We start from the raw sequence: 12572 nt of genomic DNA on the forward strand, positions 1-12572 counted from the left end.
AGCAACGAATTAGCGACATATTTTTGTTATCTACAAGCAAAAGTAGCGATAGATTAGCAACAAAATCCATAGTTAATTCTAGTGTTCTTTAGAAGTGAAAAATTATTTTTTTAAATTTTTTTCTATTTCATATTAAAACGAAAGAGAATATTTTGATTGAAAATGTTTAATTAAGGAAGAAGGTTTGGTCATGAAAGGAGTGGGAAACAGCTAAGAATATATTCTGTGTTTTTAGTGTATATAAATAATATACAAATAATATTGTGGGCATGATTTTTTTATTTTTTTTAATGTTGTCCATCCTTTCTTTTGCAAAAAAAACCTTTGATTTGCCTTTTTTCCAAATCTAGGATGATAATGGACAGCTTCCTTTTATGCTCTTTTATTGTACACTATATACTAATATTTTATATTCCGTTTCAAATAAGCATATACCTTCTTAAGATTCCATGCTAATACAATGCACGTGTTTTTTTAGCTATCACTTGTAAATTTAACTGACGAAGTCAAAATTTTCATTAAAAAAATTAATATAAAAAGTTATAAGAATATATTGAATTTATATATAATATAATTTATTGACGAAGAAAATATTTGATCAAATTTTGTGATGAAACAAAATTTTCAAAATTTATAGTTAAACGCTACCTAAATTTAAGCAGATGCAAAAGAATTAGGTACACAACGATTTTTTTTTTTTGGTTTAAACTAGCTTTTATACTCCAATCTTTCCCATAGTTCTCCATTATTATGTTCTACTATAGTATTAATTTATTATTTGTGGAGTATGATGAAAATGACATTTCTCTCTTTGATTAATTTGGAGGCCAAAAGAACAAATGTGACTTTACATTGTGTTGATAAACAAGAAAAAAGATACATATTATGTGGCATATTATTTTTTATTTTTTTGAATTCCTCATTTCATATTTGATATTTGTATTGACGTTTCAGCTAATTTGTCAAGATTTTTTTCTTCGACTATATATGCGGCAAACTTTGAGATAAAATAAATAAATTGCATAGTTCATTCAAAATTAGTTTGTATAGGTCTGAGTTCACCAGATCTTCAAAAACAATTATTTAATGCATACTTAATTAACTAACATTATCAACAAATCTGTGTTTGTACTGTATTGCTATTACTTGTTTGACAAATGACTTATTTTTTGGGACCATGGATTATCTTTAATTTTTTTAATTTGGGGGTGGGGATTGTATGTCTTAAGGGATTTAATGTCGATTTGACGTAATATACATCTATAAACACCATCTTGTCCAACAATTAGAACAAAATAACAATGTTGAATCAGACTACCCTTCATCAATCAACTATCAGAATAAAATAATAATATCTATCAAGCCGCCCTTTCGTTTAATTGATACTAAGTGTACAACTATTGTCATAGTGAGTGCAATTGAATTTTGCAAAGTATAGCTATATATGTCCATCCATGGTGGGGGTAGTTATTATTCTAGATTAATTATTTCAATCTACAACTATATATTATATATTTTATTTTTTAATTATATAGAAAAAATGACTTTTGGGTTGTGTCTAAAGGCATATTATATTGGGAAAAACAAACATGTTTTTTTTAATGGATCAAAAAGACTTAAAAAGTATTGGGGTTTTGAAATCTTCTTTAACTCTAAACCATGATTTCCATCTTTGACAAATGTGCACATTCAATGGTTGTAATAGATCCCTAGCAATGAAATGATATATTGCATATAATAATCTTTGTCAATTTAACATATATATACACTGACCGACAACATAAGGCTCGATATTATTTTACTTTCCTAGTTACCATAAGATTCGATATGAAGAGTACTTGTAGCAAAAGGTGGATCTGTAACGTAACATATGAGTTCACGTGAAATCAATATCTTTTGTTCAGACATCTATAAATATTTGACTGTAAATCCAATTATTATATAACTAATATATATAAAAAGTTGAATTTTGCTAGAAGAAGAATAAAATTATTGTTGTTTTAACTCACTATCTCTATTACTGTCACGGCTGCAAATACTAGGAAGAGAGTACCACCTATGTAGGCAATAACCTGAAATAAGACATTTTGTTCATTAATAAAATGTGCAAATAAACATCAATCATATCAAATATCTGAAAAAAAAGAAAGAAACTTTAGGTGCATTTGGTACGACATAAGTCATTTATGAGAAATCAAACGTTTTTCATAAGAAAATCATTTCTCGAAAGAGGAAAATCACCTTCCATCACTTATGAGCGAAAGTCATTTTCCTTTTCAGAGTGATGATAAATATTATAAACGAGACGTGACATGTTGCTAAAAATAAGGCATTTTTCATGTTTAACAAGATATGATTTGGTCCAAAGTCTTCACAAAGCATCACATTTTGAGTTTTCCAGATGACTTCTTCAGTCAACTGGAAAAAAAATACTAACTAATGAAGGTAGGTAATAGGATGATTAAGAAAAGAAATTTGGGTTAAGCACTGTTTGTCGCGTAATCATGAGATTATTTAAACTAGAAAGATCTGGTTGGGAGATTTGACTTAAAAAATACAGCTTGTGCTTTAGTCATTATGTAGTTAATTATTCCACAAGCAACTCATAATAAAATATTATATGAACTCTGTTGAGTCTAACCAGAGGTACTAATGTAGTTTTAAGTACGGAGAAGGGTGAAAAATGCCCCTGAACTATCAGAAATAGAACAAACTTACCGTTTGTTTGGTTTTTGGTCCAAGAACACACCTGAACTATTAGAAATGGGATAAAAATGCCCTCGTTGGTAACAAACCGGCCCAATCATGCCCATATGAGCCATATCCTATTAACGGGCATAATTGGACCAGTTAGCGAATGACGAGGGTATTTTTGCCATTTTCTAATAGTTCAAGTGCATTTTTGGACCAAAACTAAATGAAGGGTACTTTATTCTATTTCTAATAGTTCAAGAGCATTTTTGACCCTTTTCCGTTTTAAGTACTTGAAAGAAATGAAGAGATGTAATGCCAGTGTGTACTTCATTACTGCTAAAAAGCATGAACTTTTTCTACTTAGCAATTTGAAAATAGAACATTTTCTTGTTATAGTGGCTTCCGTAGAAGAAATCTAGACGATAAATCTGTTTCGAGCAGAAGATTCAGAGGATCAAATAAATGTCTGTCTCTTTAATTGTTCAGATAGAGAAATCTTACCTTCTCAGACAAGAATGTCCCCAGTAAAGAACCTCCAAGAACAGCCAACTGCAAAGAAAATTTCAGTACCAATCAACTTTTTACGCGTATTGAATGCCAACACAGAAAGCAAGAAAAAGAGCTAATGCATCGATATATCAATATGGTCACATTCATTTAACTAAAATGATGTCGGTTAGAAATTTAACCACGGTACTCTTACGTCTAGAAAAAAGTTGCACTATGCAATTCATTGAAGGTTTTCAAGTCTTTTAAACACTATTTTGCATATCTTGAAGAAAATTTCCTTTAGATGTTCTACTTGCTATTATTTGCAAAAGAAGTCGCGTTGCAGATTGTACATGATACCTGTAAACAGAAATGCTTAGTTAAAAGTCTGTATTTACCAAAGTCGCAGCTCCGTGACCAGCTAATGCCCCTCCAATGACTCCAAGAGGTGAAGATGCAGCAGCAAGAGCTGAAAGTAGATATTGTGTACTTGAAGTTAATAATCAAGTCTAGGACTCGTAGATAAATTCATCCAACAGAGATTGAAATTCATAAAAAAGTGTTTGCTTATTCAGCTTCCGTGAATGTTTTCAGATTGCATAATGTCTGGCTGTTTAGCAAAGCATAGACTCTTGTACAAGTTGATTCATAAGACGAATAAATGGTAAAAACATAAGTTTCTGCATCAAACTATGTATAACTAACCTATTGTAGAAAAAAATGATTTATCACCCCACTCAGCAACAAATACCAACGCGAATGTACTAATGATGGTGCTTGCAGCAGACAATAGTCCAGCACCATTTCCTGAAAATTCCGAAACTGCCAGCTCGGCCTGGTGTCAAAAGCAAAGAGGTCCACAATTAGAATATACTCATTTGCTGATGCCCCAAACGTTTTAACTTCCAATAGACGTCTGATAATGAAGTGTTGTTCGGTGAATCTTAGTAGCTCAGTTGGTTAACTACCTTTCACCTTGTTGGTGAGGGTTCGACTCCCCACCTTGTAATCCCCTCCCATATTTCCCCTTCCCCTAACCCCATTTTTTTGCAGTGATTCTACTTGTCATCTTGAAAAAAAAAAAGAAAAATACTTAATAGCAGAAGGAATGCTGATAGGATTACCTCTTTCTGCTCCTCTTCCGCTTTCATGCCATCGCTGGAGGAGGCATCAAGCAAGGTTGACACTCCAAAATAAACCTGTGACAAAATTGAATATGGCCAGACATGTCAACTTCACCTGACACATGGGTGCAAGGCATATTGTCTATTAACTATTAGGATCATGCGTTACCAGAAGGCAAACTGCAGCAATATCATCTACTGGCAAATCATTTCCACCTAACCTGCATTTAGGAAGCTGCATCAGGGTATAACAGATGAACCACTCGTGATATTTCCGTTATTTAAAGATTTGGAAGATGCTATTGAAGTCCATTTGATAAAATGAAGCGATCCATCTAAATTACCATGCAGGTTACTACACTTCCCAATGTAAAGAAAAACTGATCAAGATCACAGCAATGTATTTTTTTTCCTTATTCCAAGAGTGAAAAGACGAAAAGATGGTTTGTAGGTTGAGATAACGGGCAGGAGATTCTTAACATGTAAGAAGTTAATACACCAGAAAACACATTAATTTGGATAAAAATGAAGAAGGGCAAACATATTCTCGCACAGAAATGTGGTACCAGGTCAGTGGATGCAACCTAGGACAAACAATTTGAACATAATTTACAGAATCATGAGCCTTTAACACACAATTTCACATTCTATAGTTACAATATTGATATATACTAGTTTTGGTACATATTACCCGACTTCTGAAGTAATTTGTAATATCCTGTTTGCTCAAATTTCTAATCGAAATAACAATAACAACATGATAAGGTTAGAGAGTTTGTAGGAGAATTTACCCAGAAAAACATAATCAAATTGCATTTAGAAGAAATAGTTAAATGATCCAAAGCACACTACAAAATTATAGTAAAGAGTAGAGTATGCTAGGCACTTTGATCAAAGAAATGAAATGGACGTGATGCGGGAATATTAGATAGAATCCTCCTTCTATGAATTGTCGGAAATAATTTCTTACAATCTGCTTTTTTAGTAGGTGGAGTTTCTACATACTTAAGATGCATAATTATGCCAAACGAAAAGGTTAAAGAACCTGAAAGGAAGAACGTCATCGACATAGTGGAAAGTTCGTCCGAGAACAACGGATATGATTGTCATTACCCTGCAAATGACACAGACAGAATTAACATAAAGAGAACAAATTTCTGAATAAAACATCTTCCAGGAAATTTAAAAAGTTGTGCTGGATAAGTTGCATTGACCTTATTGAGTTCTTCAATCTCTTAATTTTAACACGAGAACCAAATGTTATAAGAACTTGTCAAGAATATATGTTATCTCTTGAAAAGGAAACATTGTGTTCACGTGTATCAGATACAGAAGTTAAGAGGACATAGTGAATATTGAATGCTGAAAGATAGCATACCCAAGTGCGCCAAAAGTCCCAAGGAAAGTGACAACGGCTGAGTTCCTAGCAGCTAAAAGAGCCTGCTCATATCAAATGAAAATCCAAATTAGTAATGAAAGTATAATGAGGACTTATAAGAAAGAAATGTTTCTGTTGACCACATGATAACATAACAAATCAGACAGAGTTTCTCTTCGATGAGGCACATGAAAAAATCATTTCTATCATCATTTTATTCAGACAGTAATGTATCATCTTTATTTAGCTTTTGAATGATGAATCCCCTTACAGCAATAAAGAAGGTTTTGTCCCCAAGCTCAGAAAAGAATATCAACAAGAACGCCTGCGAAAAAAGAAGGAAAAGAAGGTTTAATTACTCTCTGGTGAAACATTTTTCCTTCGCAATCTCAAATAAAGTATAGTATGAGGAGAAAAAAAAAAGGCAATACGAAAATTTGTGCTATGTGTTCCTTGAAGGAGAATAAAGCAAGATACAAAAGTCGGCGGATGCTGCATGAAATGATTTCCATGTACTGAGTTATTATCCTTGGCATTGTTATTTCGTTTTTTCTATTATTTCCTTTTTCAGATAAGGTAAAACAACAGAGAGATTTTAGAAATGGAAGCTGCTGAGAGATTTTCCTAACTGAAGCAAAACCTGTGCTTAAATCTCCAAGGTCCCCGAAGAAAGGAAACGACTGCAAGCCAGTGGCAACCTCTGAAGCAGCACTTGCTTGTTGTGTGAACAGAAGAGTGAAAAGCCCAGAAAGGACAACAGCTTTCAGATAATTGTTCTCTGGCATGTCTAAAACTTGAAGAACAGAATTGCTTTGATTTTTCCTCTTTAACAATGCTGTTCTGTTTGTACTACTGCAGTCATCGGCACCACAAGCCGACCTTGTTATGTAACATCTTTTGAAGTTCCTAGTCCTCACCACCTAAGAAGAATCCAGAATGTCAGATCATATATCTTCACAGTGAGACCTAAAACTTTTAAGTTCGAGATAATCAAATTACCAATGCATAAAAAAGTTCTTATACAACAAGAATAAACTGGTAATCGGAAAAGATCCAATTTCATAACTCTAGTTCAATACAAATATGATTGTCAAAGTAGTAGGGGTGTTAAATATGGGTCTTCGATCCATGAGTTAATAGGACGAAGAAGAATTTGGCTAATGAAATGCTTTCCAGGAAAAAATATATGTACTTAGTATATCACAATTCTCACAGAAAAGCTTACTCTTTTTTTTCACCCCTTTAAGCAGATAAGTTATTTAGTCCAAAAATAAATCACTTCACAACCATTTGGATTTTACCAAATGAAGTAGGAAAAATTAAAATTGAAGAAAAGGAAAAAACCTTGGAGATGTCCTCAAACCATCCATGTTGTTTGCAAAGAGAATGCCGCCTAGAAAACCTGCAGACAACCCAATCAGGAAAAACAACTGCATCTACTACTACGCCTTAGTCCCAAACATATTGGAGTCGACTATATGAATCCTCACTTCTTCATTCAAGTTCAATTGATCATATCATCATATTATATTATAACAAATAAAACAAACATAGCCAATCTTTGTTTTCACAATTCCAGAAACTGAAATGTTGAGTACCTAAAATTGTCCTATCTAAATTTAGATGAGGTGGTTTGCACAATTCTACAATGCTCAATTGAGCCTATACATGAAAATCACTAAAATTATAGTGAATTGCTCATCTCCTCTCGTGGATGTAGGTCGATTGACTGAACCACATTAAATATTTGTGTCTTTTCTCTTTGGGTATATTTCTCATTTGTCTTCTTACTCAAGGTCTTTCGAGGTTTGCTTTGCTAGCTCATGACACCTAATTATTTCGGTCCTACCACAATGTTCAAATGAGCAAAAACATGAAAATTCACTAAAATTCCAGTAAATATTGAAATTTCGAACCCATAAAGTTTAAATCTTGGATTCACATATCATATATCCAGATGTTGTACTAGTATTTTCATAATCAAAATGTACGGACACCCTTCTACCAGCTGACAACAAACAAGAACAAAACAAATTTTACCTGGAAATTGCAATTAGAGGAGGATTAGCAGGGGAGAAATTAGGAAATGCAAATGAGGGTCTAAATAGAAAGCTGCTGCTCTCACAAGAGAGCACTAGGCTTCGCATTCTTGAATTTTTTTTTACCAGAATTTAGGAGCAGAAAAAATTGATTTTTGAGAAAGATAAGAGAAGAAGAAAAGGGAGTGGACAGAACCAGGACAATTCTGGATAACCTCATCAAAAAGGCGCGCCAGTTAAACTGTTTCATGTTTTTTTTTTTAATCGTCGTCATCAGTGTCCGTATTGAAATCTGATTAAATAAAAGGAGGTATACATATTCCTATTATCAGAAAATCCAAACTTTTTAATTGCTTTTAATACTTTATATTTAAATTTTATCCATCGAAATTACTCATCGGAAGGTTGAATTTATGATAACTATGACTTTTTTTTTTTGTTATAAAATATAGTTATGTGACTTTGATAAAAGAATATTATAGTTATGTGATTTTTGTGCACTTTTCAACTAAAGTGATATTTCACGCTAAACTTGAAAACTTAAATTAAAAAATAAGAAAGACTTACTTTAGTGTGGCACATATTTTTCCTTTCATTTGTATTTTTGACTAAATATTTGAGAAACATAATATACAAAGTACAGATTAATTGGCTCCCAAATTTCATATTATATATGCACTCTAAAAGCTTATTATAAATTGAAACCTCCATACAGAAATTAAACTGAAGGATGAAACAAAATCAATAACCACACAAATTACAACTCATAAAGAAAAAAAAAAACAAAGAGAAGTCAAGAAATCAACATGAAAAAGAGAATAACATCGGAAGTACAGTCCAGTGCACTGAGCTCTTGCTATGCTGAAGGTCCAGAGAAGGGCCACATCGCAAACAAAAATTATAGTAATTTCCAACACTCGTATAACTTAACATGAACGCGAAGTCGAAAATAAACACTTCCTTCAAATGCATCAGTACTCAATGTTGCAATTCCTCTAGTCATGAAAAAATCACCAGTACCACCAATTACTGAAATGTCCCTAGTCTTATTCATCAATGGATCATGTCCAGCAAAATTTAAACTCCCTTTATAATCAGTATTATTAAACACAAATGAAAAACCAAGCCAAGAACTAAAAGTATCTTTTTGATCATAAAAATACATCCCTTGTGCCCTTCCAATTGGAGGTGAATGTAAATTATTATCAAGGGTAATAGGGTCATCAAATACAATCATGTCCCCAAAGTTGTTAGGGCTTGACATTATGGTCCTATTACCCCATTCCGGTGCACCGATTATAGCTGAAGTCGCGTTTTTATAATTTTCCCCGTTATAAACTATGTCGTGAAAGAAAAATACCATTTCTTTACAAGGAGCACGAGCGCGATGAGTGTAGCTGTGAGCAGAAATGGAGAGAAGAAGGAATGGAAAGAACAAAAATGTGAATAGTGACTTAGAGGAATACATTTTGTTACACAAAATTTGTTAAGTGATGGGATGGGTTGGTTACATTTAGTCACTTTATATAGTACCTTTTTTTGTCGAAGAATTAAATTAATAAGTACCTAAATATTAGCTGGGATAGTGATGTATCATCATCATAAATTTATTGGATTAATTAATCATATATTTAATTAGTTCTAATATTTGAGATTGTTTTCATTTCTTGAACCTACCTTAGCTAATACATGTTTAGCTAAAATTAACTATAGTGGATATAAACAATAGGTTTAATTATTATGTATCATGTGGATGAAGAATCTACTAAACTCAAGATTATTTGGTCACAACTCACACCTTTTTTTTACGACAGTTCATCAATCTTAATAACTTTCGTACAAATAATATATTTATATTAAGAAATTTATGCATTTTAAGTTTAGAAATAGTACGTGAAGTTGTTTTAATATTTTTGAATTCATGAAGTTGAAATTCCGACGGCTTCTAATTCATTAGGTTGATTAGGAGAGGGAAGTACTATAACTAATTAATCAAATCAGATTCCCTAATTATTAACTCAACAAACAAACAGTTGACCAGACAGTAGGAACAAAAAAGTCAATAATAAAAACGTAAAAAACTACTGATATATATAATTATAGTATAAACTACCAACCTTTTCTGAAAGATTCGACCTACTTAAACAATATTTATTTTTTTGATTAACCGACAATGTTGAACTAAAAAATAATGAGTATAACAATAAAATATTCAGTGAGATTTAGGAATAGTAATATATACGAAAATTTTATTCATACTGTCATATCTTATGAAGAATAGAGAGGTTGTTTCTGAAAGACCTTTAACTTAAGTAACTAAAAAATAGTGAGTAACTATATCAATTTCAATAATATTCAAATAGATTCGAATCACTGAATGACTAAAATATAATCGATGAATCTTAATGTACACCAATAAGGAGGGATTTGGCTTATTTTATTACACCATATGTCTAAGCTTGGATGTGGTAGAAAAAAAATCCAAGAAAATATGAATCGTTAAAGTTGTATAGTACTTATCAAGTTTATAATCACCCTGAGAAGTCCGGTGAAATGATTTAGATCCTTTCACTTTTAAATTAAAGGTATAGAGTTTCAGATGGAAATAAAGAAAATCCTCGATAAAAATCATACTCCCCACAAAATTTATATTGTGTGGGAATATAATCAATAAATTTCATATTACCAAATAATTATGTCAAATAAAACATCATATATTAGATAGAATTCTTCGGATCTTTAATCAACAATATATCCTTCAACACAAAAAAAATAATCAATAAACCCCCTCCTTCCCACCACCCCACACATTCACCAAGAAAAACGACTATTACAACAACACCAATAATAAATTAATAATCATAACAATAGCGTCTAAAATTACTATCATCAACAATGACAATAATAATAACAGCAACAACGTCTAAAATTATTATCAACATTAGTAAAGTTTATTATCGACACATAGTTAAAAATAAACTTCACCCTTCAATGAAATTTATGTTGTGACTTGTGTGAATCAAACTGCTAATCAAACAATAAATTTCAGATACCAAATAATTATATCAAAATAAAACTCCATATATTAGATAGAATTCTTCGAATCTTTAACCAACAATATATCTTTCAACACAAAGAAAGAAACAATCAATAACCCCCCCCCCCTCCTTCCCACCACCCCACACATTCACAAAAAAAAAAAAAAAAACAACAACAACAATAACATACTTAACGTCTAAAATTATTACCAGCACTCGTAAAGTTTAATATCGACTCGTAATCGAAAATAAACTTCACCCTCAAAGGAATCAGTCATGATAGTAGCAATTCCTCTAGTCATGAAGAAATCACCAGTTCCACCAATAACAGAAATATCTCTAGTTTTATTCATAATTGGATCAGCTCCAGCAAAATTAATACTCCCTTTATGTTGAGTTGAATTAAAAACAAATGAAAATCCTAACCATGAAGTAAATATTTCTTTATTATCATAAATATAAAAACCTTGTGCTCTTCCAACTGGATTTGAATGAATATTATTATCCAAAGTAATTGGATCATCAAATACAATTAAATCTCCAAAATTATTTTGTCCAGCTAATTTTGTAAGATTTCCCCATGCTGGAGCTCCAACAATAGCTGATGTTGCATTTTTGGCATTTTCACCATTGTATAATATGTCATGGAAGTAAAAAATTAGGGTTTTACAAGGGCGATGTGCGCGAATTTTATTCGACGATTCAACTATAGAGAAGTTTATTATAAGGAGAAGGAAAAATAAAATGGCTATGGAATTTGATATTTTTAATGCCATTTTTGTTACTTACTATTTTGGAGTGAATTTTATTTTTTTAATCTCATCTCTTTATATAAGGATTTTTTTTGGGATCCAATTTGTTGTGATGTGATAGTGAATATGGTCCAAAAATTTAAAAACTTAGTTTTTAAGGGATCTCTTATTTCCATGTAGTATAAAATAAGACGTAAATACTAAGACAAATTAAAACGTATGGCTATTATTCTTTTCCTTATCTTCAAGTCTATGTTAGTAGAATCTTTTCTTGGTAGGTAATAAATAACATGTATATTCAGAATTTGAAGTTTATAAAATTTTATAGTAGTAGTAGTCGTCCCTCGATCGGGATGGCTCAGTTGGCCTTTGGAGGGTGGATAATCTAGGATCGATTACTCTTAGAGGTGATAAATTAGCTCATGAAAACATAATTCGTCCCTTTATTAACTCAACAAATTTCAGTCTAACAATTCATAAAGAACGAGATTGATATGTAGGTGTCAAATCGACTCATGAGAAATTTAGTCAAAATATTTACACAAAACTTTTTTTGTACGTTAGGGATATCCTAAATTTTCAAATAATTTATAGTTAATATTGCGTATACTAACTATTCTCTGAATATAACTGCATACTTGCTTTCATCTTCTGAATATATGCATAATATAGAAGTAAAAAATAATAATAAGTAAACAAAAATGTGTAGACATAATAATAGTATCATTTGTTTGGTTATGATGTCTAAAGTCTAACATCCATCAATTTTCATATGACCTATACGACTATAACCATGATCCACTAGTCAATTTTTTAAAATTCTATGTGTACCATTAAGATTTTTATGTCATCAATGTATAAAATCATATTCTAATAGTATTAGTTATGGGGTCATGACCTAATTATAAAGAACTATTATTGGAACCTTTAAGTCTCCTAATTGGAAACAACAGCTTTTGAAAGGGAAACAAGTAGCACATAACTAGTAAAAATTAGGAATCCAAATCCATTAATTTATGAAAGCTTAAATCTAAAGTTAAAATCAATATAAAATTAGT

At 31.5% G+C, this 12572-nt stretch overlaps 4 protein-coding genes across 4 annotated transcripts in view; all 4 read right to left on the reverse strand.

Moving 5' to 3' along the window:
• The window catches only part of LOC125841284 (ABC transporter C family member 10-like), a 170641-nt gene that overhangs the window by 82353 nt on the left and 75716 nt on the right, over positions 1 to 12572 (reverse strand). The window lies entirely within an intron of this gene.
• Positions 1886 to 7922, reverse strand: LOC125841298 (protein PAM71, chloroplastic). The gene is made up of 12 exons (XM_049520400.1): positions 7726 to 7922; positions 7030 to 7087; positions 6315 to 6605; positions 5957 to 6010; positions 5686 to 5747; positions 5353 to 5421; positions 4477 to 4528; positions 4308 to 4382; positions 3889 to 4018; positions 3582 to 3652; positions 3196 to 3243; positions 1886 to 2072 (listed from the first exon to the last, which is right to left on the reverse strand). Exons 1-12 carry the CDS (start codon positions 7830 to 7832, stop codon positions 2001 to 2003), a joined length of 1089 nt encoding a protein of 362 aa, XP_049376357.1. The 5' UTR covers positions 7833 to 7922; the 3' UTR covers positions 1886 to 2000.
• On the reverse strand, positions 8435 to 9204 carry LOC125841305 (dirigent protein-like). Its single transcript, XM_049520411.1, has one exon. It carries the CDS (start codon positions 9190 to 9192, stop codon positions 8623 to 8625), a length of 570 nt encoding a protein of 189 aa, XP_049376368.1. The 5' UTR covers positions 9193 to 9204; the 3' UTR covers positions 8435 to 8622.
• Positions 10931 to 11556, reverse strand: LOC125841303 (disease resistance response protein 206-like). Its single transcript, XM_049520409.1, has one exon. It carries the CDS (start codon positions 11536 to 11538, stop codon positions 10969 to 10971), a length of 570 nt encoding a protein of 189 aa, XP_049376366.1. The 5' UTR covers positions 11539 to 11556; the 3' UTR covers positions 10931 to 10968.

The sequence above is a fragment of the Solanum stenotomum genome, chromosome 10 (genome assembly GCF_019186545.1).
Source record: "Solanum stenotomum isolate F172 chromosome 10, ASM1918654v1, whole genome shotgun sequence".
Lineage (NCBI taxonomy): Eukaryota > Viridiplantae > Streptophyta > Magnoliopsida > Solanales > Solanaceae > Solanum > Solanum stenotomum.

Bases quoted from the DNA above. Each gene is read 5' to 3' on its own strand.
- LOC125841305 (XM_049520411.1), bottom strand. From the start codon at position 9,192: ATGTATTCCTCTAAGTCACTATTCACATTTTTGTTCTTTCCATTCCTT.
- LOC125841303 (XM_049520409.1), bottom strand. From the start codon at position 11,538: ATGGCATTAAAAATATCAAATTCCATAGCCATTTTATTTTTCCTTCTC.
- LOC125841298 (XM_049520400.1), bottom strand. From the start codon at position 7,832: ATGCGAAGCCTAGTGCTCTCTTGTGAGAGCAGCAGCTTTCTATTTAGA. The intron at 5,748-5,956 runs GTAAGGGGATTC...TGATATGAGCAG, and splicing joins ACAAAACCTTCTTTATTGCT to GCTCTTTTAGCTGCTAGGAA. The intron at 2,073-3,195 runs GTAAGATTTCTC...GTCTTATTTCAG, and splicing joins GGACATTCTTGTCTGAGAAG to GTTATTGCCTACATAGGTGG.